At 42.3% G+C, this 27462-nt stretch overlaps 1 protein-coding gene across 3 annotated transcripts in view; it reads right to left on the reverse strand.

The window, feature by feature from the left end:
• The window catches only part of PTBP1 (polypyrimidine tract binding protein 1), a 31571-nt gene extending 4716 nt beyond the window's left edge, over positions 1 to 26855 (reverse strand). Inside the window, exons 1-11 of one of the 3 annotated variants that reach the window (XM_075524390.1) lie at positions 26719 to 26855; positions 22447 to 22477; positions 10370 to 10445; positions 9210 to 9382; positions 8018 to 8164; positions 6626 to 6796; positions 5724 to 5834; positions 5182 to 5356; positions 4496 to 4573; positions 3077 to 3225; positions 336 to 369 (exon numbers count right to left, since the gene is read on the reverse strand). In XM_075524390.1, coding sequence (XP_075380505.1) covers positions 336 to 369; positions 3077 to 3225; positions 4496 to 4573; positions 5182 to 5356; positions 5724 to 5834; positions 6626 to 6796; positions 8018 to 8164; positions 9210 to 9382; positions 10370 to 10445; positions 22447 to 22477; positions 26719 to 26726 — 1153 coding nt within the window. In that variant the 5' untranslated portion in view covers positions 26727 to 26855. Of the gene's footprint in view, positions 1 to 335; positions 370 to 3076; positions 3226 to 4483; positions 4574 to 5181; positions 5357 to 5723; positions 5835 to 6625; positions 6797 to 8017; positions 8165 to 9209; positions 9383 to 10369; positions 10446 to 22446; positions 22478 to 26718 lie in introns of all 3 variants that reach the window. The other 2 variants (XM_075524389.1, XM_075524391.1) reach the window with 2 other exon arrangements.
• Positions 26856 to 27462: the final 607 nt, after the last annotated feature.

Genomic DNA, 27462 nt, shown 5'->3' on the forward strand with positions numbered 1-27462 from the left:
ATTCTTATATAGCAGAATAATAATGGAACAATACATTAAAGAAAAGATACTGGGTTTCAGCAAAAAGCAAAAATCTTACTGCCAGAAGACTGGACAATTTAGCATGCTATCACAATTTAAAACTCTTATAAAAGACATGCAAAGCAATAAACCATGCATAACTGAACATAAAATAAAGGCAAACTAAATTAAATAGCAAACTAAGTAAACAATGTAAAAATGAAATTATGCATTCAAAAAATGGCAAACTGCAAACTGTACATTTTTGAAGTATCAAAAAAGTAATCTCAAATAAATGAAAAACAAGGTAATAAAAAGTGTGAATAATAACATACCGAAAAGAATAAAGAGGCATTGGGGTGTAACTCTCTTTAGAGAACAGCAGAGCAAGGCAGCGGAGGGACAGGGAAGAGGTAAGGAATCGAAGGGGAGAGCGAGGTTGCACAAATCGTCCACAACGAGGAAGGGCAGAGTCCCCGCAGGAAATGGCGAAATTGGTTGATGGATGATGAAGTTTTCAAGATGGTTAATATTGAAGGGCAGGTTGGTTTCCGAAGAGCAGGGTTTTTTTTTTTTTTTGGAAGGGGAATGTTTTTATTTTTTGTTTCAAGCAACAACAGGAAGCAGAAGTACCGTGCAGTCAGTTGGCAAAGAAATTCCGGATCAGGGGAAGAAAAAAAATTCAGGGATGGGGAGAAAAGAAAAAAGTAGCAAAAAACACAGGTCAGTAAATACATAAGGAAATATGTAGTGTTCCATCAGTCAGATTTATAGAATTCTACATACAATAACTTGTTTACAGAAACAGTTAATAGGTTTTACCTAGTGGAACACAATGATAAAGAAAAGGCATTTTTACTTAAGATATACAAAGAAGTAAGAGACAGTATCACAGCAGAGTGACTTCTACAGGCTTTAATATTGAATTAAATTGCAATGGTATTCCCTAAAATTTGACTAAAAATATTTTCTGATTACAAGAATTTCTTAAAAGAAATGACTTCATGGATTAAGTCAGAAACACAGCTGTATTTCCTGCTTTAGGACCAGTGACTACGGAAAGTAATCCACATTGCAATACTTAGCTGTAACAAAACAAGGGAAGTCCAATTTAGATACCAATCAGTGTCTTTAAAGCAAGCGATTACCTGGATAAGCAGCTGTACCACTATGAAAAACCTCAAAGGTCTGCTAGGAGCACTTGCTGTAAAGGAACTGGGTACCTCATTTGCAACAGAAGCCTATTCCCTTCCATCTCCGTGGCTTGACCTCACCATGCAGAAACCCAAAACTGCTGTTACTCAGCCAGAAAGACAGGAAAAGCATCTCCGCTCCCAGTGACAACACTAACTTTGCATGCAGCCAAGAGTCTGCATTCAAAGCAACAGTCAATGCAAGCTGAGACACGCAGGCTTCTTCCACTCATCATGGAAAGGAAAAACGGAGTAATTTCAGTTTCTGTGATTCCGATTCAGAAAAAACGTTATGCATTATCGCAGAGTAGTCACTCCAGAGAAATACTGTCTCTTAACTAACTGGTTGTGGCACAGGTAAGTTTCTACAACACTGATTATACAGGCAATGGAAAAAGTTTCAGGTCTGTTAGTTCACAGCTTCAGTACAAGTATCAAAGTCTCTCTAGCCCAAAGATAAGCTGGATGGATAGTGAAGAGCTCAAAAAATACAAGGCATGAAATAACTGCTTGCTCCTACTTAAACAAGAACTGCGCACACCGTTCAGACACTGCTCAGAGCTGTGAACACGTGCAAATTAAACAGCGGTACAGCACAGTCCTTTGCCCTGTCACTGCCATCCAGACAATGGAAAGTCATCCCAAGAAACACACACTTGACAGTATGACACTGGTCGAGAATAATGATGCCAGCTCTTAACGTTTAAGACTTTTGTTTGAACAGCAAGTCATGGGGACCAAGCCAGAGATGACAGTTCCTGGAATGGCAGAGCAGTTCCTACGTAGAAAGAGCAACTCATCCAAATCAAAGCTTTATCAGTCCTTGCCATTATTTCATGCCCTGGAGAAAACAGTAATGACAGATAAAAAGAATAGTCTGAAATTCTGGTTCAATTGGTTCATCTCATCAAGAGTTAAATATTTTGATCATTCATCACATCCAGGCTTCCCCTTTGATGCAAAAGAGGTTTTGTGGTTACTCTGACATCACTGGTAAGTTTTATAGCTTTGCAAAGTAGTATTAACTTGTGTGCACAGTCCCACCAGTTAAAGTGTTTTTTCAGCAGAGACTCATCATACTCTACTGCACACACTAGAAGATTCTACACTTTCAATCCAACAAAGAGCCAAAAGCTGACTGAAGAAAAATCCAAGATACCCGTATCAAATTCTCTTATGATGCTGTCTTTCATTAAAGAAGATTTTTGTTCAAATATTACTTACTTTATTTTTAAAGAAACCCAAATAGTTCAACTCACTAAGTTAAGTGGAATTGAAAATGTAAACTGTGAGCCGTTAAGGGGTTTAGCTAAGGAAAAACTTCCAGGAATCTTGGAAAGGGAAAATGTGCAAGCACATGGCAGAGGAAATACTGCACAGGTACAAAGTCAAGCTGGCAGGGGTCCAGACACTACACAGAAAGAGCAAAGGTCAGAATGAACTCTCTCTGTAGTTGTGAATTAATGTATTAAAAACTAGAACATGCCAAGGAAAAGAAAGAATGGACATGACTATTCTGTGACCCAAATGACACTCTTCCATGGGAATGGCAGGGAGACTCCAAATAAAAGAGGGAACAAGGGACAGGCATTGTAGTCTTTATGGGACAAGAGCAGGCAGGCAGCATCCTTGGCTTTGAACCAAAGAAGAGCAAGATTTTAATTTGAGATGGACTTTCTCATTTCCCTTCAGCAACTAGAGTACTGATCTGCTTTGAGTTTTAGAGCTGGCAGAGCACATCATCTGCTTTTCTAGTTTTGCCGCTTCCTTTAGGATACAGTAGGATTTCACTTTCAATGAGTTTCAGCACAATCTGTGTTCAGAAAGTGAAAGCAGAGGTAACAGGAAGGAGGAAAAAAAAGTAAAGTTAGGACTCCACTAACCTCAGGATTCAGATTGCTAACCAGCAGAACAGAGTTCCCTGCCCCAGTGAGGCCGGGAATGGCAATCCGTCCTGCTGCAGCCGCTGCAGCTGCTGCTGATGGGATAGCCAAAGGAGCTAGCGCTCCATGAACATTTGGAACTGACAGGCCTGGAAATTAAAGAATATTAACCAGTAAAGAAATTAACAGCACGTACTCTAGTGTATTTGCTGCACCAGAAGGGAGAACAGCACACCTTCTGTAACATGCAAGTAATCATTCAAAACACAGTGACCATACATTCTAAGAGCAACAGAGGCCTCCAATTCTGGTGCTGCAGGAAATGTTTTAATTTCTAATAGTATTTGCTCTTGCAGTGCCTGGTGCATAACAGGTGCCTCTCAGCACTATCTTGTTGACTACAATATTTTGCATGTTTCACAAGAAGCGGAATCAGCACAAAGCCTCAGCTCTGTTGGTGCAGGAAAGGTATCACAAACAGTGCATTTGTAAGAGTCTTTCCAACCAGTGCATGCCAAAAATGCTTTGTTCTTTAACCATGCATATAACAATCAGATATCGTATGCTACCATCAGCTAATCCCTTCTTGAACGGAAAAACATTAAAGTTTTATTTATAGGCATTTCTAGGTTGCTCGCAGTAACATCTGGCACTTCCTTGTATTAGTCGGCCAAAGGGAAGAGCTTTAGAGTTCAACAAACAATTGCTAGTAATCGATTAAATGAAACTACTTCTCAAAGTGGCATTGTCTACTTCCCCAACAGGAGAGGATATTAACAAACACATTCATGGTTGAATAGTTTGATCTGTGCTTGTTTGTCATAAGCAAGGACGTTCCATCAAGTCACAAGAAAGTCAATATAGCTTGGTATGCTATGAAAAACAAAGCAAAAATTGTTTAGTCTAGCACTCCAATTGGAGTGCTAGTGTATTTAGCACCTAAACCCAAAGTCTTTAATCTCAGGCATCTGGCTACTTCTGTAAGTAGCAATAACTTGTTACCTGCAATATAAGCTGTAAACTTCACAGTGCAACTCTAAGGGTGCGTAATTAGCTTCATGTTTAAATACTAGCTTTATTCAAAATATTTAGGAAAAAATGGACAAAGATTCCTTGCTTTTGACCACGTTTACAGCCAAAGCGAGTTCCCAAAAAATACTGCCTTTACTGTCTCTCCCATCCTGCTACTCCTGTTCGCCTCACCTCTGGGATATTGCCAAGCCAGAGGTGCCACAGCTGCACACTTGCATTCCTAGCTGAGATTATGTACTGAAACACCATTCCCTTCTGTGCCTAATGCCAGCATTTAGAATTTACATGACTAACCCCAACAAAAATAATTGCTACTTAGCTGTAAAACATCAAGATGCTTCAGCAACAGAAAACCTATATAAAACTTCAACTTACGAAATACAGTACCTGCAGCCTGAGGAATTGCAAAGGTAGGAGGAAAGCCAGCTCCCGCATATGGAGAAGCGGAAATTATTCCCGGGGCACCTGGGAAAGATGTACACATTACACAAAGACACCCAATAGCAAGAAAACTCTAGACTTAGCTGGAATGTCTTGATCTGTCCTTCAACATAAGCATTTAGCTGAAAGCTAAACCGAAAAACAAACAGTAATTCAAAAATGCCTCTAATGTAACATTGAGCTTCAAGAAATTACAAAAACTATCCCTCCTCTAACTCTGCTGTTCTGAAACAGCTATTAGAATATAGCTGCTGACCAGAATACAAGCTGGTGGCTCCTGTAACTGTTTAACCATGACATGGTTTTCCAAGTATAGGTTACAACACCCCAAATTATCACTGAGCCCATACTGTGGCAAAACAGCAGATGGCACTAGAAGCCCAGACAGCTGGAAAACATTCAACAGTCCTCGCCCAAACAGGGAAGAGCTTTCAAAGCAGTAGCATGCACCCACATCCGTATGTTCCCACTAGTATTTTGCACCAGTCTGATTCAGCAGTTCCCAAATTCTCCTCATTAGTCACACTGTATTCCAAAATTTTGTATGACCAAATACACTGGGATTACGTCCCCTCCCCAACTGACATGCACATCCGTTACATTTGCCCTGCTCCCACTTCAAGAATTCTCACCAAAAGCAGCTGCCATGGTCTGATCAAGAGAGGGCTGGTTATCCCCAGAAGGTAGGTCTGGTCGTGTATAATCTCTGCTCTTATCGTTATTGTATTTTACGTTGAGACTTGTGAGCTTTGAGAAATCTATGCGCAGCGTACAACAGGCATTGTAGATATTCTGTCCATCTAAAGACTGCAAGGAAACAAACGAGTCTTCATCCAAGATGCATTTATACTAGGATGACAGCAACAAATCTCTGAAGAGAGAAGGTGTTACATCATCCCAGGCACCAGTGTGTATCTTCAGGTGGAGCAGGTATCTTCTTTGCATGGAGAAAGCACTGCTCCATTTTACCGCCTTTGGTATTCACCCAAGTTAGCTGTACTGCTCTTGGGGGGGAAATTCCCTCCCGCTCACCATTAGGGCAATGCTCGCGTAAATCTACCACCACCACCGAATACTCCAAAATGCTACTTTCTAACATTGATCCTAGATTAATAAAAGCAAGCCTAAAAGCTAAAATAATTCAGGTGTTTAGCACTGCAAGCATACTACTCACCAGTTTGGCATGCTGAGCACTCACTGGGTCAGCATATTGTAACAGGGCCTGAAATTGGTTGTTCTTCGTGAATGTAATTATTTTCAAGACTGTACCAAATTTGGAAAAAATCTGCAAGATAATATTTGCGTATCTTGTTACCTCATTTCCAGTAAGTTGATTTCATATTGATCTCCATAATGAGAAGCAGAAACAAAAGTTATCCTTTTACCTTGTTAGCTTTCCAACTTAAAAATTTAATGTTTTAAACTACACAGTGGGCATTGTTTAACTTGCATCATGGCATCAGACTAGAAAAACATCAGGGTGACTGAACTGCCCCTTTAATAAAGTTTTTGTTTGCTATGAATTCTTACACAGGAAGATTCACATACACCTTCACAAACTGGAACTTTTCCAAGAATTTCAGGGATTCTTAAATGCAGTCAAGCTTGCATTTTCAACATGAAGATTAAGTTAAGCAAGCACAGCAGACAGCAGGAACCTTCCGAATAGGCTACTGCCTAAATAACTCCTGGACACTGTATTTGTTTCCCCCTACCCTCACACAAGGAGGTGGAGCAGCTACTTCTGCTAAACCCTAGACAGAACTTGAAGAGCTGTCTTGAAAACACAAATATTTGTCCCTTGCACTGTACCAGACTGTAATCCAATTAAAATGGACAAGCAATCAAATCTCTGGAAATTAAAGTCTGGCCAGATTGGGACCAAAAATAGAAGAATCTTGTGCAGGTGGTCAGTCTTCAGAAAGTAGAAATTTGACAGCTATGTTCAGAACTTGAATTATACAGATTAGAAACACATGCTCTTAGAACACAGACACTGCAAATACAACAATTCACTATTTGTTGCTACCCCTCCCTCCAGGACAATCCTCAAGAAGTTGTGGTGACATGTTTTACCTGATGCAGAACATCTAGAGTGACAGGATAGAAGAGATTCTCAACAATGATCCTCAGGACAGGGCTCTGGCCAGCCATCGCCATTCCTGCATCTACTGCTGCAGCAGAGGCTGACAGCGCTAGGTTTCCAGACTGAACAGAATTCACTGCTTGCAGAGCTGCTTGGGCACGCTGCAGAACCAAACATTCTGTTAGACCAACACTTCTGCTTGCAAAAATACACATTCAGCTTTTCTTGAGCTTCCTATCTGCAAACTACTAGCAGAACTTAACAGCAGAACAACAGAAAGCCATTTACTGTTCCTAAGGCTGGGTATGCAATGACTAGCATATTTTAAATATGGACAATACAGACCATCCCAATCTGCAAGAGCAATGCAAAAATACAAACTAAATAAAATATGAAGTACTTATGCTACTGCTAAAACCTTGCTCAGCATCTACAGATGCAGCAAAATTATTCCATTGTTTAGAAAAAAGGAAAAACTAGGCTCTTCTGGGGCAAAACACCATCTCCAGAATACTACAGAAGCTGACAAGACTGAAAGATTAATACACATCTGCTATAGGGATCCAGGAGTGAAAACCGACTTGGATTTTTCCTGTAGAGTTCCCCTCACGCATATAACATTATGATGTGCTCGCTGTTGTGCATCAGATTCTGGCTTTGTTAGATGCACTGAATAGTAGCATTTCGTCTGCACAGCACTAGATGCTCTGATCCTGATGAAAGTCAGCCTGAAAAGTGAGAGGAGGCAAACTGGATGTACTCGGCAGCCATCCCTGATAAGGAGGCACAAAGTAACTTGAACTTCTTCCAGTGTTCCTGTCCTGAAAGATTGCCAAGAGCAGTTGAGCTGAAAAAGGGAATTTTACCCTATGCAGAGCATATCTTGCACAGAAACTCTAGACAGGCCAAGCCTTAAGAACTGCTGTGTTCAAGTGCTGCCTGCCTCAAAGCTAGCACTTACCAGCCACAGATTGTACTCTACTGCAGACGCAAGTTTTGCCCCATCAGAAATCTTTCACATGTTAGAAACAAACGTCCTAAAGCACTAGACATTAATCAAGTCTTTAGATAGGTATTCAGTTACTGTTTCTAACTAAAGAATGCTAAAACACCACTTCTCATGATCTCATATTCACTATGCATTTTCTTCCCCCGACATTAAGGCAGTTTTAGCAGCTTATTTAACAGTCTGCGGAGACTTTGGATAAAAGCTATTACAGGAGTCCTTATTCCATAAGCTAGAAACTAGAACGCTCCGTGTAGCACTGATAAGTTACGCCAAACCTCAAAACCCTCCCAGGCCTACACCAGCAGCACAAAACTGTAGCAGAGAACTGTCTGTCCCTCCCACCAGTATGACAATATAAAGAACAAAAACTAACTGCTTGGTTTGGAGAGTTGTCTGTCTTAAGCTCCTTGTGGTTGGAGAACTGAATATAGATGGGCTGGCTTCGAAGGACTGGAGTGACTGTGGTGTAGTAGTTTACCATGGTGTTGGCTGCCTCCTCCGTATTCATTTCTATGAAAGCCTGCGCAGAAGTCAAATCCAACATTGATATATCATTAAAGCAGCTCACACTAGGAGACAGCATTAACACTTGACAACCACATTACATGATTGATGACCTTAGGGAGAACTTCCAGTTGAATTGTAACTGTATTTGATTTTCACAACTGCATTTATATGCAAGTTTTTGTACACAGAATTGTTTAAGAACTGACTGTAGGTAGAACAAATGAGGATCTTCATGGTCCAGACTGACTTAACGTAGGTAATGTTTCAGTCTCATCCTAAGATCTCCATGCTACATATATTTAGGAAACTGGCAGTGACAGAAGTGTCTGCAAGAACACAAGAATACAGCAATAATCCAGACTCTTAACACTTATATTAAGCAACTTTCCATACTTCTCTACAGGGCAGTAAGCCCACTCGCTGTTCCATACCTTTATGGTCTTCTCTACTTCAAAACAAAAATGTAAGAGATTGTAGCAAGTCATTACATTAAGTACTTACATATAATCACACCACGCAATATATCAGAGGCACATTTTCATAATAAGATTAAAGACATCGTATTTTAAGCAATGATTAAAGTTGGCTTGCTTTTTTACTCCTTAATTTGTAAGACAATTTTAGTTACCAAATTAGTGCACACCTTCTGCATTACCCAAGAGTGTTTTAGCTCTACCCAGCTAATTCACTGTATCTGTAAAGGTGTCCTTAGTATGCAAAGTTACATTGGGGGTTACTCAACTGTCAAGCTGGCTTGAGTGAAAAAGGCCAACTCATGTCACTGCTCTCCAAATAATTTACCTGGTCTGTAATTTAAAAACCAGGCATAATGCTAATTATAAGTGACAACCTATAATTATGGACTTAGCTCCTTGTACAGTCTGAAAATAGTATTTTCTACAGCTCATGGGATAATCATGGAAAAGTAAAATAATAGTATGCAGAAGTTATTGACTCCTAATACGTGACAGTTGTTTAAACAACTTGGATCTGGTTTACTGATGACAAACTCATCAGGTCTTTGACATAATCCCCGCTTTCAATTATACACACAATACCTGATTTTTTCCTTTCAACATTAGAAGATTGGTGACCTTGCCAAAAGGTAAACCCAAAGAAATGACTTCTGCCTCCGTGACATCACTGGGGAGTTTACGGACATGGATTACTCGGGATGGGACCCCAGCACTTCTACTATCACCTTTGAATTTTTTGCTGTCGTTTCCATTAGCTGTAAAAAGCAAGAGTTACTGCGTATTAGAGTAGGTTTGAAAGAATATACACACACTTACCACTGTTGACATACAGTTTGTGCTGCCCATCCAGTTATTACTCTCTATTACAGAGAAATTCCACAGTCTAATTTAAATAGAGTCTGAAGACACATGGTTTTACTCTTCCCCCTCCCAAGTTACACGATGCAAGTGACGATGCAAGTGACATAGCCAAATGCCACTGCAATGGAATCAACTCTCCAGCAGCCAATTTACAGCTTGTTTACAGTACACACCCACCCACATTTCTACTTTGTGTAGGTCTAAGCCACTAATGCTATATTGCTTCTTTATTCCTTTTCACTTTGACTGGTATTCTTGGCAATGAAGCTGTTTGAAGGGGACATCTTAAAGTAAGTGATATTAAACCAAGTATGAACCAAAACGTAATTGTAGATCAGCTGGGTTATACATATGGTAAAGACCATCAGCAGCACAAGACATGAGCTGATACAGTCTGGCAGGGAGGCCACAGGCAGAACGTGAAGGGACTCCAAAGACAATGGTAGCTCAAAGTAAGACAATTCAAGGCACTGACCAGCACAGAGGGTAAAATTCTGGAATGAGCACACAAGGATACTGTCTGGGGTGGGATTACTAACCTCTAGATGGTGTAAAACTCCCAAATAGCAGCAAACTACTACATACAGCCAAAATAACCGTACACAAAATTCAATTGTGCTTTAAGTATAATAGTTTACAGCAAAGCCTGCATGCTCCAATTCTGTAAAATCCTTTTAGCAACTGTCCTGCAACAGTTTTATTCAGTCTGCTAACCTTTTAAGGGTATAGGGCAGAAGTTTATCATTATTCAGCACTGTCCTACAAAAGGCCTAATAAGTACTAAAAATGAAAAGATTTTAAAATTAAGTGGAAAAAAACAGACCTCCTCATAGTATTTGCAATACTTATCAATTGCTATTCTTTTTTATAGGCAATATTACCTGCAGAAGAAGAGTTGCTGCTCATGATAAAGGGTCCGTTAGTAACACAAGTAGAGAAAAGCTCGTCAGATCCCCGCTGGAAAAGAAAAGACGAAAGGTAAACCGACAGCATTTTTACCAAATTCTATTCAGGTACTCCTAAAGCAGAACAATTGAGATTAAGGTGTAGAGAAGCTGAACAGAAGCATAAGTGAAAATATACTGACAGTGGGCAGTGAACCTCACCTCCATCATAAATTAAATATAACTAAGATCCAATTTAGTAACTGAGTAGCACTATCCAATATCTCTTTTCAGCTATGCATTAGGAATCTTAGGAACTGAAGCATTGCTGAGTTGTCTGAAGCCACTAAATGCAGGTTTGTGCAGATATTCACATTCTCCTGTTGTATCTAACAAAACAGATTTCTGACTACCCACATCAGACAAGATTTTCATCCTTCTAGGTTAAGCTAGAACACCACTGTAGTTGATCAGGAATAGCAAAAACAGATAGACCTCCTGGCATTCATCAAGAGGACAGATTATTTTACTGAGGGTTACCAGGAGTAAGGAAGTCTTAAGCAAAATAAAAGTTATCAAAAGCTGGCCAAAATTGTTACTGTATGACTTGGCAATTATGAACCAAAGATGTCTATTTTCCAGTTACAAGCAGAAGATGCAACTTGGAAAAATTGAGACCTGAAAAAGAAATGGATCTCTTCCCCTCCCTACCACAAAAAAATGCAGATCAGGAAAGTAAAGCTTCCAGCAAAAAGCTACTTTTCAAATTTTACAGCAGAAATAGGTCCACATATAATAATCTGGATTCTAGAACAAAATAGCCTGATCGTGGGTTTGTTGTTTTCCAGCCACAATCCCGAGAACAACAGCAACAACTTCTAGGACAACAGTACCATGAAGTCTCAGTAAGTGCATTTAAGTCAAAAGACCGACTAGCATTCTGAAGCAGAGAAACGTGAGTACCACAGGTTCAGAATCTTTGTAATCCCATCCTCTATTGCCTTGCACACTAGGAGCTGTTCTATGTTAAAGTCAACATGGCTACTTGCAAAACAAAAAGCTGTGAGTAGCACAGCATATCCTAACGTCTCGATCCTTCGATTTTTCTTACTGCAGCACCGTGCATTTGAACTCCACGACGAAAAAAACTCCACACTTGACAAAAAAAAAAATCTAAGATGAGCTGCTCCTACTAGAATTAGACTACCTAAATGAACCGGTATTGCAGAATCACAGAAGTGCATTTATTCTAGGCTTTTTAGATGCTGTAGGTATGATTCCATCTATTCGCACAAAGTTATTGAATTGCAGGAGCCTGGCACTTCTCCATTCCCTGCAAATAAAGCTAAACAGATCTATGGAACAGATTACTGTATGCAATGTATGTGTTTCAATTCATTACAGCATTCCCTGTAAAGTCACCCAAATTATATCAACTGACCAAGACTAGTCTAACCCAAGTAGGAGGTACGAAAAACACTACTAAGACAAAAGCAAACAAGACTACAAATTACTTCTTAGCACAATCTACACTTACATACATAATACAGCTTAAAATCAGTATGGTTTAATTTCAGACAAGTTACATAGAAAACTTCAAATCCCATTGTAAACTGTGAGCACACATGGTAATAGAAATCTAACATACAAAAGCATTTTCTCATAATTTTCTACATTACTCTTATACAGAAATGCCACACTAAAAGGCTTCCATCAACAGAAAAAAATAACAGAGCTCATCTCTGCCCTAGCCAACTCCCACCCATCTCGATGGAAACATACCCTGCTTCACACTGTGCCCACCAGAAACTCTTATCTTCCACCATGCCCTATATCTGGTGGCACCTGCAGTAACAGTATCTGCACAACAACAAAAGCTCTGCTCAACTTCCCCAGCAAACAGGTTGGAAAAGTAGGTCACACCAGAAGCCCCAGAACACCGAATTACAGACAGGTTTTGGGCTTTTTTCTTTTCCCCCTCAAATCTTGAATTTCTTGTTTGACTACTCACTGCTAGCTCTTCAAAGACAGGCTCAAGGACTTTGATGTCCTGAATACGAGAAATTAGGCCAGGTTCCAAAACCGCAGTTCATGTGCTGCTGCTGGTCACCTGCAAGCGCTTGACCAGGTTCCACAAAGGCTATGGACACCCAGCAAGGTCTCCTTCTAACAGGGTGTAGTAATTAGGAATAGGCCTTGTAACAGGTAGTCTAATGAGCACTTGGATTCCTGAGTACAGTGAGAGGCAAGCCAGTCTGGGAGGCTATTAGACTGTGATCCCATCCTTTTGGTGACTCAAATTAATGCGTAATCCCAAGGTTAAAAAAGAAAATCCACAAGTTTACTGTAAAAATGCTCTTGTGCCTGAACCGCTGCAGACACTACAGGTACAGCTTTACTTTCTGTGGCCTGGGATACAACTGGCAGCTATTTACAAGAACCACCCACCAGCAAACAAAAGCCCTACCAATGCAGACAAGTGTTTATTGGCCTCATGAAAGCCCTCACATCAGGCCCTAATGGGCCTTGAACTTGTAAAAAGTCTTCTGAAATAGCAACTTGTAAATTTCTGAACATACAGAACTCCAGCACTCCCAGTATGAATCAACGCGTCTGTGCAAGCATACTCAGGCAGCCCTTGCAATCCATCATGGAAACGCCAGGAGAACAAGCTACATATTTGGCTCTCATGGAGGCAACACTAGGAAACTATAAACTGGAAAAACAAACATTTATACGATTATGGAAAGAATTTAAATTCCCTGAATTTAACTTTCCTAATGGCTTGTTTAAAATAAACATTTTCTCACGTATTTGAAAATTTACTTGCAGGGCACTTCGACAAGGAATGCTCCTTGCTGCTGGTTTCCACATGTTGATGTTTCTTTAACGAAAGCGCAATTTCAAATCCACTCCCCTCTTATCTTGGAGACTGTCTACGCTGCCTGCTGTGACCAGAGCCAGGAGGCAGAGGGGGATGATTGTTCGACATCAAAAGAAGCAGCAGCCAATTTGTAAGCTTCCCAGCTGGAAGTACATGCAAACGAAGAGGGAAGACTGCAGCAGTTGGAAAATTGCAGTTATTCCAAGGTCTTTTCTCTATACAAGGAAGTTTACAGACAGTACATACATAGTACCGTACAGTTATACGAAAATTATTCCACACAGACTCCCTTGAAAAGAATGGTTTTGAAGTGCAAACCTAAGAGGCGCACACCCAGCGCACCAAGGAGGTACACTGGTTACAGGGTGCTGCCGTCCTCGCAGGGGTACAGACCACTGCTGGCAAGCTTCCCACAGCAGAAGGAAGTTGCATCGACTATGACTTTTTATCAGCGCTTTTTCTTCCTCTGTTACTGCTGGAGCTGATCTCTGATAACCACAAGAAACCTCTATTGACGGTTGCTTTTTGGAATTACCTAACCTGAGGCAAACTGAAAACAAACGCTCTATTAACCTACACTCAGTATTGGGAACATCAGCAGGAGCCCGCATCAATTGCCTGTCTCTACGCTTGCGGCGATTGCCATAATCTCTTTCCAGACTCTAACGTCTTTTCTTTCTGTACATGTTAGAAGCTATGAATAAGCTTTAAAACCATGATACAAATTCAAACGCTCCATACCAAGTATCCTAATTCAGTAGAGCCAGAGGAGCCAAAGCGAGCCTGGTTGTTTTAAAAAGGTTTAGAAGTCTCTCACCAACAACGTATCCATTGGGTATTTTGAATTATATTGGAAAAGCCAGTACAAAAACTATTGGTTCTGAAGTATTATATTGTTTCACGTAAGTTTAAAACTATGCAAACCCAGGGAAGGGGAGGAGGTGAGCAAACGGCTGCGTGGGGGCTCGGCTGCTCGCCAGCGTCCACCCACAACAGCACTTTTCTACCTTTTTTATTCTCTGACTACCATGGGGAGGCCCAGCCATGCAGTGCTTCGTTCAAGACACAGTTCTTCAGATTCTGAAGTTCACACCCCTGCTCACAAGAGGCATTAATTTATGTTGACATTTCTGTTTAGCTAAGTCTTTTGCAGCTGGTATTTTTATGACAAGATTAACAGAAGCAACAGTGTGCTAGCAGTAACACTGCTCTACATAAAATTCTCCATTTGAACTAACAAATCTCTTCCTGTTTATAGAAAAACAAAACACCACTTTGAAGTTACACTGCCAGATCTTACCTAGACCAGGGCAAGGCTGTTTCCACCAGAGTCACCAGTCGGCACACATACTACTACCAGGTAAAGCACTGCCTGGCAGCGTTTCTATGACAGCAGCCTCCTTTTATCCACGACACTTGTGGCTACAAAAGGTCTATTGCTCCAGCTGCATTAATTTAATAAAACACCCATGCTCCGTGTAGTCTTGCTATCAATAATTCTTTAGTTCCCTTTTCTGAATTAGAAAGTCTGCTGCAAGGCAGAATGCTAATATTTCGTATTTTTTCTAAGTTATCTTTTTGACCACCCCCCAAACTGTAAGCCTGTTTTTGCTTTAAAGTTTTAACAAATAAGTTCCAAGAATTTTGAATTAGTCCAGGCTTTCACAGCTTAAAAAGCAACTTCTAATTCATATGAAATCAACTGTCTCATTTTCACTAGGATTTTACCTGTACTTTACCATAGTTTGCAATTAAGCCAGAGATCATCTCAGCTTCTACCAGCACACTACAGATTCTCAGTTGCCCTATATAATCCTTCCTCTGCTTAAGATCCAGTCACTTATTTAAAATGGATTACAGTAAGTCAACTGCATTCTGCCCATGCAAAAGGCTAGAAACAAATACAAACTAAATGACCATCAAAATATTAATTTCAAGACAAACAGGTGATAACAGGGGATCAACTTTCAGAAAGCCACAAGTGTCACAGGCAGAAAGCAAAATTCAAGCAATGACAAGAAGACAGGGCATATGGGAAGGAAGAGCACAATGACTAGAAAGGCCAGAAAGCTACAGGCTAGCCAAGTCCAAGATGTACGAAAAACTGTTTCTTTCCCTGGCTCACTGAGGAAATCCTACATAGCAGTACCATTCTCTGCCTTCGGATCTGGAGCACCATACACTGCTCTAACAATTTTTAAACAGACTAAGGATAGCAGTATCCCTCCTTCTTGTGAGGGAGAAGATAGATGTAGGAGGCATACAGGCCATCAGCTAACATGCACTTACAAAAAGCAAAGCAGGTAACACAGCTGCACCTGGAAAATCCCCCTCTGAAAATAAACCAAGAAAAATCTGTACTGTTAGAAGTCCTTGGTCTGCTTTTCTTAAATTCACATAAAAACCCTCTGTCAGAAGTCTTGTAACTCTGCCTGGCCAGAGCATGCAAGCATCGTTCTTCTACTCCACTTTCCCTGTGTTTGTAAAAAGACTTTGGACCCAGTAAAAGACCACCATAATATTTTACACACAAAATGACACACAGATCATTGAGAAGCTCACGCAAACCCTTTGCTCTGATGAAAGAGGCAAAAAAATTTCTTGGAGAGTCTCTGAAGTATGCTTCAAGGGCTCTGCACGAGTTGAGTCCCAGAGGAATGGAAGAATGTACTTTGATACTTCAGTTCACAGCTCAAGTCACTTCGTGAAGAAACTAATAAGAGAAATCCAGTCTGATGACATCATCATTCACACTCATGTTACATTCCAACATTCCCCCCCCTCCCCCCCCCCAAGATTCAAGAGCTAGGAATGGAACTAAATTTAAACTAGTAGGAAGAAGAATTCCAGTTTTCCTTGTCTTCTACAGAAGACTCACTTGCAGCAAGGCTCCCTCATGTTACCCCCATGTGCCCCTCTTTCCTCCCTCCTGCCTCCAACACTCTTCAGTCAATTAAAGGTAGAGCAGTGTGAAAAGAAACATTCCGATTTGGGTCACAAACAGAAAGCATGAGTCAACCTTTTGTGAAAGCACCTCTGAAGAACACACAATACAACTGCATCCTCCTTTGATCCTAGTAAAGTTGAAAAGTTAGGGTAAGATAAATTAAGATAAAGTAACTTCAAGATCCTGAAAATTGCGGCCTCTGAGGCGGCTGTTAAGTGAAGTGTGATACTGCTGTCCCACCGGTCTGCGAGCAGCAGCTACAAGCTCAGTGTGTCACTCACCCCTCCACTGCGCCCTGTTTGAGACACACAGCTTATCACCCGATCAGAGCCAAAAGCAAGAGGTGGGGGTGAGGAATCAGTTTAGTTCAAATTGCTCATTGCACCCCTGTATCATTTATCAAATTAAATCCAACCCAGTAGTCGGCACATTACATTGCTATAGTGAATCCATGGTGGAGGCATTAGCATATCTGGCAGGCATAGAGCACTTTTTTTAAAGCTATGCTCTGTTCAGCTGGGGCCAAACACCTGCCACCTACCACTTAAGGCTTTTTAAATTGGTATAACCTCACTCTTGTCTGGACAAGATTTAGTCTAATACCTTTACAAAAGAGCCAGCATGGTAAATTCCCCTCTAATATTCACAACAGCATACTGGGTACACACACACATTTTCAGCATCTTTGAAACTAGGTTAGTTGGTCAGGGCATTGCAAAGAATTTAGTGCGTTGGAAAATTATTTTTCTACTGTACATACTGCCACAAGAGCTGGTACCATTTCTATAGTATACAGGTAGATTTCCAAGTTCCTAAAAGACACTAGGAACTGAAGCATTACATTAAAGCAATCACTCACACAACCCAACGTGGTATTTTGCAATAAGATGCATTACGAGCTCAAGCACACGCTGGCTTTAGAGCGAAGCCGGATCCTCAAGCCACTCATCAGCCCCTCCCTGACTTTCTTTCTCAGTCCTTGCTACTATGGAGACACCATGTGAAACAAACCTGCCCTTTGAGCAAATAAAAGGTGTGGCCATTCTAAATAGCCCCAAATTCCTAAACTCCAAGCACTGCAGTAATGCAGTCATTCTGGCTTTGTAGGGTAGCACACACCCAAGCTTCATGATATACTGTTCCCAAGTTGAAACTTAACCAGTAGTCAACCTTGAGCTTTTTAAGTCATTGCAGTGGAGCAGGCAGGTCCTTAGTAGAGCTTCATACAAACACTATCAGAAAGAAATACTGCTGGATGAGTCACTTCAGGAAAATGGAACCGAGGAAAGAACATTTTGTGCTCAAATCTGTAAAATGGCAAATTGAACATGCAGGTTTAGAAGGAACTCCATGCTAATTCAATCTCATCTAAATTGCAGTTGTGTAATAACTATAATCTGCTTTGGCAAACACCGAGCAATCATTACACTGGGATTACCAAAACACACTTGCTGAACTAAGCACAGCATTCAACAGGTTTTCATACGAAGCTTGAAAGACAGCTATACCAGAACCACATAGAATTTGAAATTAAATAATGCTTACTCTTCTTGCTCATGAGATGACAACAAATGTGGCACCAGCACATCTACATCTTCTAGTTTAACAATACCTGAAACAGATGTCAGTGACTCAGAGACCAGAGTCTATCCCTACACTTGTGGGATTAAAAAGATAAAGTTGAATAAATTCATGTGTGTTAAACATGTTGCTTTTTCTTAAATCATCACAGATTGAGGGCAAAGTAGGCCTGAGGTTAAAATAGAATATTTTCTACAACCATTTTATTAACTATCATTTTCCAGAAAGTCTCACACAATTTCATTTTTATCTACAACAGGAGTCACAGCTTGTTTCCTTTCCAAGTGCAAGTAATTTGAGCTAGCTTCCACATAAAAAATTGGTTTAGATGTGATGGAGAAACTGCTTTAAACAGATCTAATAGCTGATAAGCCTGTGGTAGCAATCTTGCTCAGCATCTGTGCTTCAACCAATAGCTTAAATTCCTGTTAAACTTAACACAGATTTAAACAGTTTTCATAATCCAACCAGAGGGCTTACCAACTGCCCTGCGAAGGAGTTATCTATAAATTGAAGACACGGGTGCATAAGACCTGTGTGCAACACTAACACAGATTAGATCGAGCTATTTACCAAATCCAGCTGACAGTACTTGCCAAAAGACATCCATGTACCCTGCTACCAACATGTGCTTTACATGTGAGATCATGCCTGTTAGAGAGGCCACAAGAGCCAGCTTGTTGCAGCCTCTAACTAAAGCCATAGGAGGGGACTGGAATTTCCTCACAACATTCTTGGCCTGCTGCCTGAAGCCATAATTACTGTTCCCATGGCAAAGATCCTGGCTTGATCACAAATCACTTCTATGCAGTCAGACTGTATCACACTCTAGCAAACCCTGTTTTAAAAAAATTAACTTCTCAAATGCCACAGAAGTGTACTTTTTTTTCTGGAAGCATCATCTTTCAAAAAGAGCCCAACTTAACCAAGAAACTACAAGATTATTCAGCACCTAAACTATTCTGAGACTTTTTCAATCACTGCAATACAACTTTACTTAAAGAATAATGACATATCATAGTTCATACTCATTCTAGTAAGTCAGTCCTGCTCAGAGACCATTACAGCCTAAAGAGATAGTGATATCTAGGCAAGTTAAAGAAAGGGAAAGGAGATAGAGTGATCTTGACCGAATTACTTAGAAGAGGCAACTGCGGGGGTCAGACCCAGTACCTTACAGTTCAAATACAGTGCCTCCATCTTAAGGCACTTCCTTTAGTTTCAGACAGCAATGAAATCATGGGAAGAAATAAGTCTTAAATCAGGTGTTTCTAACCTGCAGAACATTCCAGAAGGCTGTGCATCAAGAGCCCCATACCAGAATTGTAGTGAGCTTCCTAAACAAATTCACACACTTTAAACTGAAGAGCTTGCAGACCAGGCTAAATGTGAAGCCCAGGAACAGCTACTGCAATTACCATCCTGATTAAAACCAAGACCATCACGCAGTACAGTGCTCAAGTAGTAAGCCATGAGAACAACTGGGGACTTCTTAAGCTACAGAACCTACATATAACAAAGGCCTCAGAATGATTAATAGAAGCAGGTATAAGTACCCTTAATATGTAAATTAAGGATGTAAGAAAATCCTAAAAGGTGCCAGCACCCTGCCTTTTAAAACAATAAAGTAGAGCAAACGGATACGTACTTTCACAAAGCCCTCAATTTCAAAGTTAGACTTCATAACCAGGAACACTTAGAGCAGGAAGACAACCGAGAGGCCACTGTAAGTTATCTTGGACAATTTGCTCAGCAGTGTTTTAAGTTACAGGCACTTTTCCTACTTGTCCGAGAATTCTCCAACTTTGGGATATTCCAGTCAATAGAACATCAAAAAGGTCTACTGGTGTCTCAGTAACACACTGCCTAAAGTACAACACGAGCTGACAGCTTTTGGGGACTGTAATGTCCTAATACCTAAACAAACCGGATGGAGTACCATTCCTACCTTCTTTGTACGTACATGGCAAGAATGAGTAGGTTTACCTCAGATTAAAAACAGTTTTCCAGCTCAAATTTTCATGTCTAATTTAGAAGCTCAGCTAGCAAGCTCTCTCATGAGCACAGCTTTCAGAACGGACACTAACAAAGTAGTTCTATCTCCACCTGAATCATGTTTCTCTGAATATGTTATATAAAGTCAGTAGATCACAACACTACAGTTCCACAGCATTATTTTAAGTTATGAAGCAATTATAAAGAACATCTGCTTCTGAAGGGGGGGAATCAGTTAATCCTTGAAGTGATTTCAGTGATGTCCCAGGGATCAAACAAATGCTGATGGATGAACAGAGCTCTATCATTGTAGTATCCTGGCAAAGGCAAACACTGAAAAGCTTCTGTGATATTACAGAAGCCTTCTGCAGTCCCTTCAAACTACTTACTGGCAAACCAAAGGAGGGTAGATTGAAGTGGAAGCAACACACAAAAGCAACAGCAAAATTTCAGGAGAGCTGCAGCCAATGAGGTTTTTGACACTTTCCACAGAGGTACATATTTTTAAGAAGCAATTGATACAGGACTTGATTACACAGCTTTTTGAAAGAGATGCCTCTACCTCTCTCCATGCAAGAGTCCTGCAGTCAGAGGATCTTTAGTACAGAAGCAGCAGAGCCTGGGGAAACTGTCTGGACATAGCTGACCACACAGCCACGTAGAGGATGCAGGCATAAGGGAAGCCTTCACTTTGTTCCTAGCTGTGTGCAAACATGATTCTAACTTACCTAAGCAAATCCATGACATATAACATGTTACACCGAAACATTACAGATGTACCTCTATTACATGATCTACACTGGCATATTCAATGCCTTATTTAAACATAATCAGATAATATGGCTATGCCAAAAATAATTTTAAAACTTACCTTTATCAAGATGATTCCACTTTCCTTTTTGCTTCTGCCACTCTAAATTTTGATTCAACTTTCTCAAAACCTGCCTCATCTGACTTGGCAAGAAACCTCATTTTTGATGCACGCTTTTGTCTCACCACTCCCCACTCCACTGTACAACTGGCATAATTGTGGTTGCAGTTCTGTCCTGTGCTAGGAGTGAAAGCACTTGGAGGGATTTCTCCCAGTCCTCGTTTCAGACATTTAACTGTGCTGCACTAGGGACTGATATCACCCCCACAGACAGGAGTGATGAGGCACACTATACCACAATCCCGAAGCTTTTCAAGATTCACTGAGGACTACAATTACAGTTTCAGAAGCTTCCTGGTCAAGTTTAGTTATGTAAAACAACTCTTTAAAGCTGCAGAAACTTAAAGCTGCAAATTATACATTGTTAAAAACAACTGAGGGGACTTTACCTAGATTAATCAGTTTACTAGACATTGGATCAACTGCTCTACAGCAGTCAAGGGATGACTTAGTCCACCTTTTATAATGGCTATGAACTATTAACCAACCTTATTGTCCAGGCTCAAGCCTTTCCTCTTCCTCTGATGGCAAACAACTCCTTGCAGCCGATAGCTTTCTTGAACAGAACCAGACACTACTATGGCACCATGATTAATTCAAATTTCAGATTCTCATACAAGGAAAACTTAGAATAACCTTTCCCCTGCAGCCATTAAATAGAGCCCCGTCATGTCTTTAATGCTTCTTGGAAACCCTAAAGCACTAACAAACATGCCTGTGCTTAACAGCAGTCACATCTAATTTTGCACTTTCGATACAAAATTTGCTGTTTAGAAGCAAGTTCTCTCTAATGCTCCTACTTCACTTAGGTAGACCTAACAGAGCTCACACTACACAAGCTCAGCTCTACTTCAAATCAGTCCTATCATACACTGCATCACTTCACCAGCCTATTCAAGTTGCCACACACAACGCTCTTTCTTAGTTAATAACGAAGACGCTAACAACACACAATTCAGGCCATTAAAAAAGCTGTCAGATTACTACTTTAAGGGCCAACATTCAGGCACACACTGTCTAATCAAAAGAACTCGCAGGGCTGAACTTACTGTAATCCTGATCCCAGAGCATTAGCTACAATGTTCACAAAGTGAAATGAAAAACCTTTAATACATGAAGGAGTGCCAGTCTATCCTGCACATTCCAGTTCAACATTTCGCAGGAATGAGCTTTTATCCTGTGAACACAACAGCCTATTACCACGCACGGCAGATAAGGAGGCTCCTGTCAGCACTTTGAGTTTCAGGGCTAAGTCTGCACTTTCAAAACCTGAGACTAGAAGGGTAAAGGTCATATTTACTGTACTCGCAAGAGAAAAATCAACAGCTAAACACTCAATTTTTTGTGGCAGAAGGGTTTTTGACATATAACTGAACAGGAATTCACATAAACAAAGGAAATAAAGTTCTCAAAAGGACCAATTTCTCCATTGAGAAGTATTGTCTAGCACACAAACAACAAGCATGGCTTGACATTTTAGGAGGGGAAAGGGCTGTTTCTAAATGCAATAAAGTTCTTTTCTGACAGTTGATAATCAATGTCCAAATGCCAGGAGCTAAATGCTGAGCTATAATAAAAGTTTTAAATGCACATGAAACTAAATTACCTTCTGGTTAAAACCAATTTACATGGTACCAGAAATGAGCCTTTAAAGCTGAAGATCTACATTTGGTGAGGCTAAAACTAGGTCAGATGCTGAGCAGTGTAAAAAGAGAGAAAAAGTGAGAAGTGCCTACCTTTGTACCAACTGTTATATCTTGGACAATGCTGTAGAAAAAAGAAAGAAAAGGATTAAAAAAGTTAGATAGGTTTGCCACAAATATCCAGCATAGTTTACAGTAGTAAGAAAAAAGCAAGTCAAAGTGCACAGTTGTCTTTGCAAGTGAGCCAAGGACAGTTTACACAAAGAAAAATTATTAGATGGTGATGGTGGAGACCCAGGACCCAGCAGTGCTAGAAAACTGCAGCTCTTCCACTTCCTACAGTGGAGCTTGCTTGTCTTGCAAGGGTACCACAAGGGACCAAGACCAAACCCCACTGTTAACACGGCCTGGCATCCTTCACAGGAAAGCGATGCGGTTAGAACACCACCTCTGACCAAACCAAGAGCAAAAGCATCGAGAGTCAACTCCATCACCAACATTCACTTCTGCAATTCGTAACCTTGTGTTCAAAGGAGTAACCTCTGCTAGGCTGTAAAGAGGCCATCTCTAGCAAAATCATCAAGTCAACAGTGAAGACGACTAACGCTGGAGCTCCAGCGGCACCACAGACAGACAGCACACATCATGCCGAGCTGGGGCTGTTCCCTCAGCCAAGCGAAGCGCCTGTGCCGGGCTTCCAGCAGCCCTCCAGCCAGGCTAACACCACTGGAGCCTGACGAGTGCCAGACTAACAGAGCGCAATTAGAAAGAGCGGTGAAGAGGTCCAGGTAGCTCCCAGACTGGGCTATGCCTGCACACAAGATTCCTCTATCAATTCTCTCCTAGTTAGGAAAACAAATAGTATTTTTCCCTAACACAGATCTGAAGGAAAAAAGTTATTGAACTGTACCATATATGCTTAAGCCTCCTAAAATGAGGCTTCCTGATTACCTAGCATAAAAAATAGTGTTAGCTGTACCTCGAGCATCTCGTGCTAGCTCTTGTCAACAGTGAACATTAAATATCACAACATACATCTACTTATAGCAACTTCTTTCATTAATGGAATCAGAATGACTTGTCTATGGCTTGGCTTATTACACCTGGGTAATCTTCCAGAGTATTACGGTACCTACACGTTACTCTCTTCTGTGGGAGCGCTCAAGACAGCCTAAGGATTTCAGTTATACCCTTGCACTGAAGAGTATATATATTTTTTTTTAATGAACTCCAAATGACTGTAAAGCAGCAACATAAAACTGAGAGCAGAAACGATCATTTTAGATTGACCTATATGCGGCACTGCCTGTTTCAACTCCTGTCTTTCAAATAGCTGACCATAATTTCAGAGTAAAGAATCCACAAGTGGCTAACAGACCTGCAGCAACTTTAAGGAAACACGGCAGAGAAGCAGAAAGCAGGGCAGTCATTTTTAAAACAGCAATATGAAATCTGAAGTACTCCAGAACAATTCTACAAAGTGATTTAATGCTAGAGAACTTGCATTTACTAGTTCTTCCTTCCCTACCCGCCTGCAACAATTCATAACTTTTCAGGGAATTAAATACTGCTCGATCTTAAGTCATTCATGTTTCACCAGCTCCACAAATAAGCCATAACACAAGTATAAGCCAGCTCAGCTCCTCATACTTCCTCTTCAAAACCAACCTGCCATGTCATCATAACCCAGCAATTTACAGCTGGAGTTACAGTCTGATCCAATGGCTGCTGCCAGGAAGCCACGCGATAGTTTCTTTTTTCCAAGCGAACTACTTAAAGAACACTCTGTATGAGAACGCCGGGCTTTGCAGTCCCCTGATGTCTGGTCACCAGCAAAGACAGATGGGTTTTGCTGCACTTTGAGGGCCAACAGTAATGAACTAATTAAACCCATCTGCACATACCGGTTTAAAGAACCCTAATCATTCTATTAGAATTACTAAATATGAGTACACATTTCTTCAGTTTACATACATACATTAACCCAGCGATTTTCATAACCTTAAAAAAATTATTTCCAGCAAAGCATAACAAGAACAGGGAATCTCCCAAGTTTCCAAAACTCTCAAACTTACCCCAGAGCAATTTCTCTTACTTCCTGTTCCTCTCGTGGGCCTCACACACAGGAAATGTTTTACATAAAGTAGCCTTAAGAGGGGATAGTATTTAAAATTATCCAACAGGAAGAGCCGCTTTATTTGCCAAGAATTATCAATTTCTGGAATATTGCTGTCACTCATTTGATAACAAATACCGCATGAATCAAGCGCCAACAGTATTTAAGAATTTTTATTCAAGAAATGTGCAATATACTTCCAGTTAACACACACACCCCCCTCAATAAATGATCATAACTTAAGCTTCATTCTCTTGTCAACCTTAAGTAGGGGATTAAAACTTTTCTCATTTCTGAAAGAATAGGCAATAAAGCCTTTCATAAAAATTACTTTTTACATGGAATGGCATAATTCCTACACAATGAGGGGAAAAATTAAGTAGCACCAGTAAAACCTCTAGGTCATTTTCCAAAGCAGCATTTCCCATACGATCTCCTCACGTACTTTAACAAAGCAACTTATTCCAACAGGATCATTTGAAAAGCACAGCTACGTATCGTTTTAGGTGGGAGAAGCAGACAGAAGCAGCCTGTAGCCAGACAGGCCACTCACCGCCAGCTAGGCAAACATGTAAAACCATTTTCAGAAGCAGCTCTCGAAGTTTCAACAGGAGACAGCTTTCACAGCATGAACACAACATGCACCAAGATCTTCAAAAGATAATGGATAGTTAAGACTCGTATGATACTTATACTAAAATTTCTACAGTAAAATAACAACTATTTTAACATACACAGTAAATCAGCCTTCCTAGGAACTATGGAGAAGACAGCTGATAAACTGATTTTTGCCATTAGAATGTATGATCTTGCATGCTGAAGATTTTTTTTTAAAATATCATTCAACATGATGAGCAACTTGTTAAAAGCAGAGCAACCTGGACTGTGAAAATTAATAAGATACACGATATTTTTTTCTTTCAGATGAAAACAACACTGAGACACCACCTTTTCAGTGTGTAAAAAAACCAGACATGTGACTGCGCCTAATTCTCACCAGACTAGTGTTCTGAGGCAAGAAGCAAGGAGGCACTAATTTGGGCTTCCCGTACTTAAGGCTCTGGGAAAACAAACTGCTTACTGGGAGTCCTTTAGAAGTATTTGAACTACTGCACTCTAGGAGAAACAAAAATCAAATCACTAAAAATCACGCCATGCGAGAGACCTCATTTCTGACAGAGTTGCCTTGATAAAACAGTTTTAAAGCAAACGCTCCTGAACCGAGACACCGGATGAGGTGGTGATTAAAGAGAAATCAATGCTGCCCAAGATGAGAGGTGCGCTCTAGAAAAACTACACGAGTCAAACAGGCACGGAGGAAAGTTTTGTCTCGAAGGAGTTCAGAGCTGGACAATAGGAGGAGGAGGGAGCAGGAGAACAGCTCTGCTCTACCGCTGCAGCTCTACCTACGGATCTCAGGTAACACTGCAATGGAAACCTCACGTCCAGCGAGCCTCCTGGCCTGCCCGCAAGCGTTACAGCTCCTCGGAACGGGATGCGAAACTTGTGCTGATCGAAAAAACTGCTCACAAAAGAACATCCAGCGAGAGCCCCCCCGCCCCCCCGCTTGCGAAAGCGCCAGACAATAGGAGCGAGGCCCCGGCGTGAATCAGCTGCCAGCCCCGGGCGCGCCCCCCCGCCAGGTGCGCCCGCTCCCGGCACCCCCTGCCCCCTCCCCCGCGGGGCCGGGCCGCCAGAGGCGCCGTGCCCGGCCCCCCCCCAGCCGCACGCCCACGCGGCGCTCGCAGCCGGCCGGGCCCCTCGCGAGGGTCGCGCCCCCTTCCCCGCGCCCAGCCCCGGCAGGGACGGGGCGGGACCCCCCCCCCCCCCCGGCACGGAGCGGCTCGCCCCGGCGGGGCGCGAACACGAGGCGGGAGGGGGGGCGGCGGGAGAGCGCGCGGCGGCCGGTCCGCACGAGGCGCCGCGCCGGGGCGGCGGCCCCGCAGCAGGGGCCGCCCCCGCCTCCGCTCTCCCCCCGCGGCGAGGGGCTCCGGGAGGGCGGCCCGCGCGGGAGACCCCCTCCCGCACCGCCAGCGACCGCCCCCTCCCCTTCCCGCCTCGCCTCCGCCGGGCGGCCCGGCCGCGCCCTCGGCACCCCCCCTCAGGTAACGCCCCAGCCCCCGGCGCGGGTCCCGAACCTCGGCCGCCTTCTCCCCCTCCTCCGCACCCCGGGAAGGGTCCGGCAACGCTGCTCCCCGGCCCCCGGCGCGGTGCCGCTCGTGCCGAGGCCCGGGCCGGCGGGGACTCACCCGTCCATTGCACACGGAGGAGACCCGTCGGGAACGGAGTGGAGGCGCCGGAATAGCAGGAACGAACCCAACCGCTCCGTGTTATAGACTCACAAAATGGCGGCGCCGCCCGGCCCGCCTCACCCGCGCCAACGCCCTATTGGCTATCGGAGATGTCATCTTGATAGCAGGGGCGGGGATCGCCCGCCTCCGAGGGTTGGCGCCTTGGCGCCCCTCGCGAAGCCTATTGGCTGCAGGCAGGATGAGGGGCGGAGCAAAGCGCCGGTGCGCGGCGCGATTCGGTAGGCGAAGGGAGACGGCTGGGAGGAGCCATCTTGAGAGCGGGAAGGATGCCGAAATGCCACACGGATCCACCATCTTGATTGGGGGCAGGGCATGGGATAACCGCATTGGGCGCCATCTTGAATACGGGCAAGGGCCCAACGTGCACATTGTGTTGTCACCCGCAGCGCGGGCCGGGGCCTGCGGGAGCGGCCCAACCGCCGCCGCCATGTTGGCTACGGGCAGGAAAGCCGCCCCCTCCTGTCCGTTGCCATCTCGAGTAAGGGAGAGCGGGCTCCTCGCCGAAATTAGGTTAGTTATTTAGCACTGCCAGTCTGGGGACTTTTAATGGCGCTAGACAGCCCTTAGAAGTTTTATTTAAGATACAGGACAAAGTCTGTTTAATTGCAGTTAATGTCTTAAGGATAAAGATTACCCAGTGGGTGAGAGAGAGAGGGAGAGAGAGAGAGAACTTGTGAGGTA

This window comes from Mycteria americana, chromosome 24 (assembly GCF_035582795.1).
Source record: "Mycteria americana isolate JAX WOST 10 ecotype Jacksonville Zoo and Gardens chromosome 24, USCA_MyAme_1.0, whole genome shotgun sequence".
NCBI lineage: Eukaryota > Metazoa > Chordata > Aves > Ciconiiformes > Ciconiidae > Mycteria > Mycteria americana.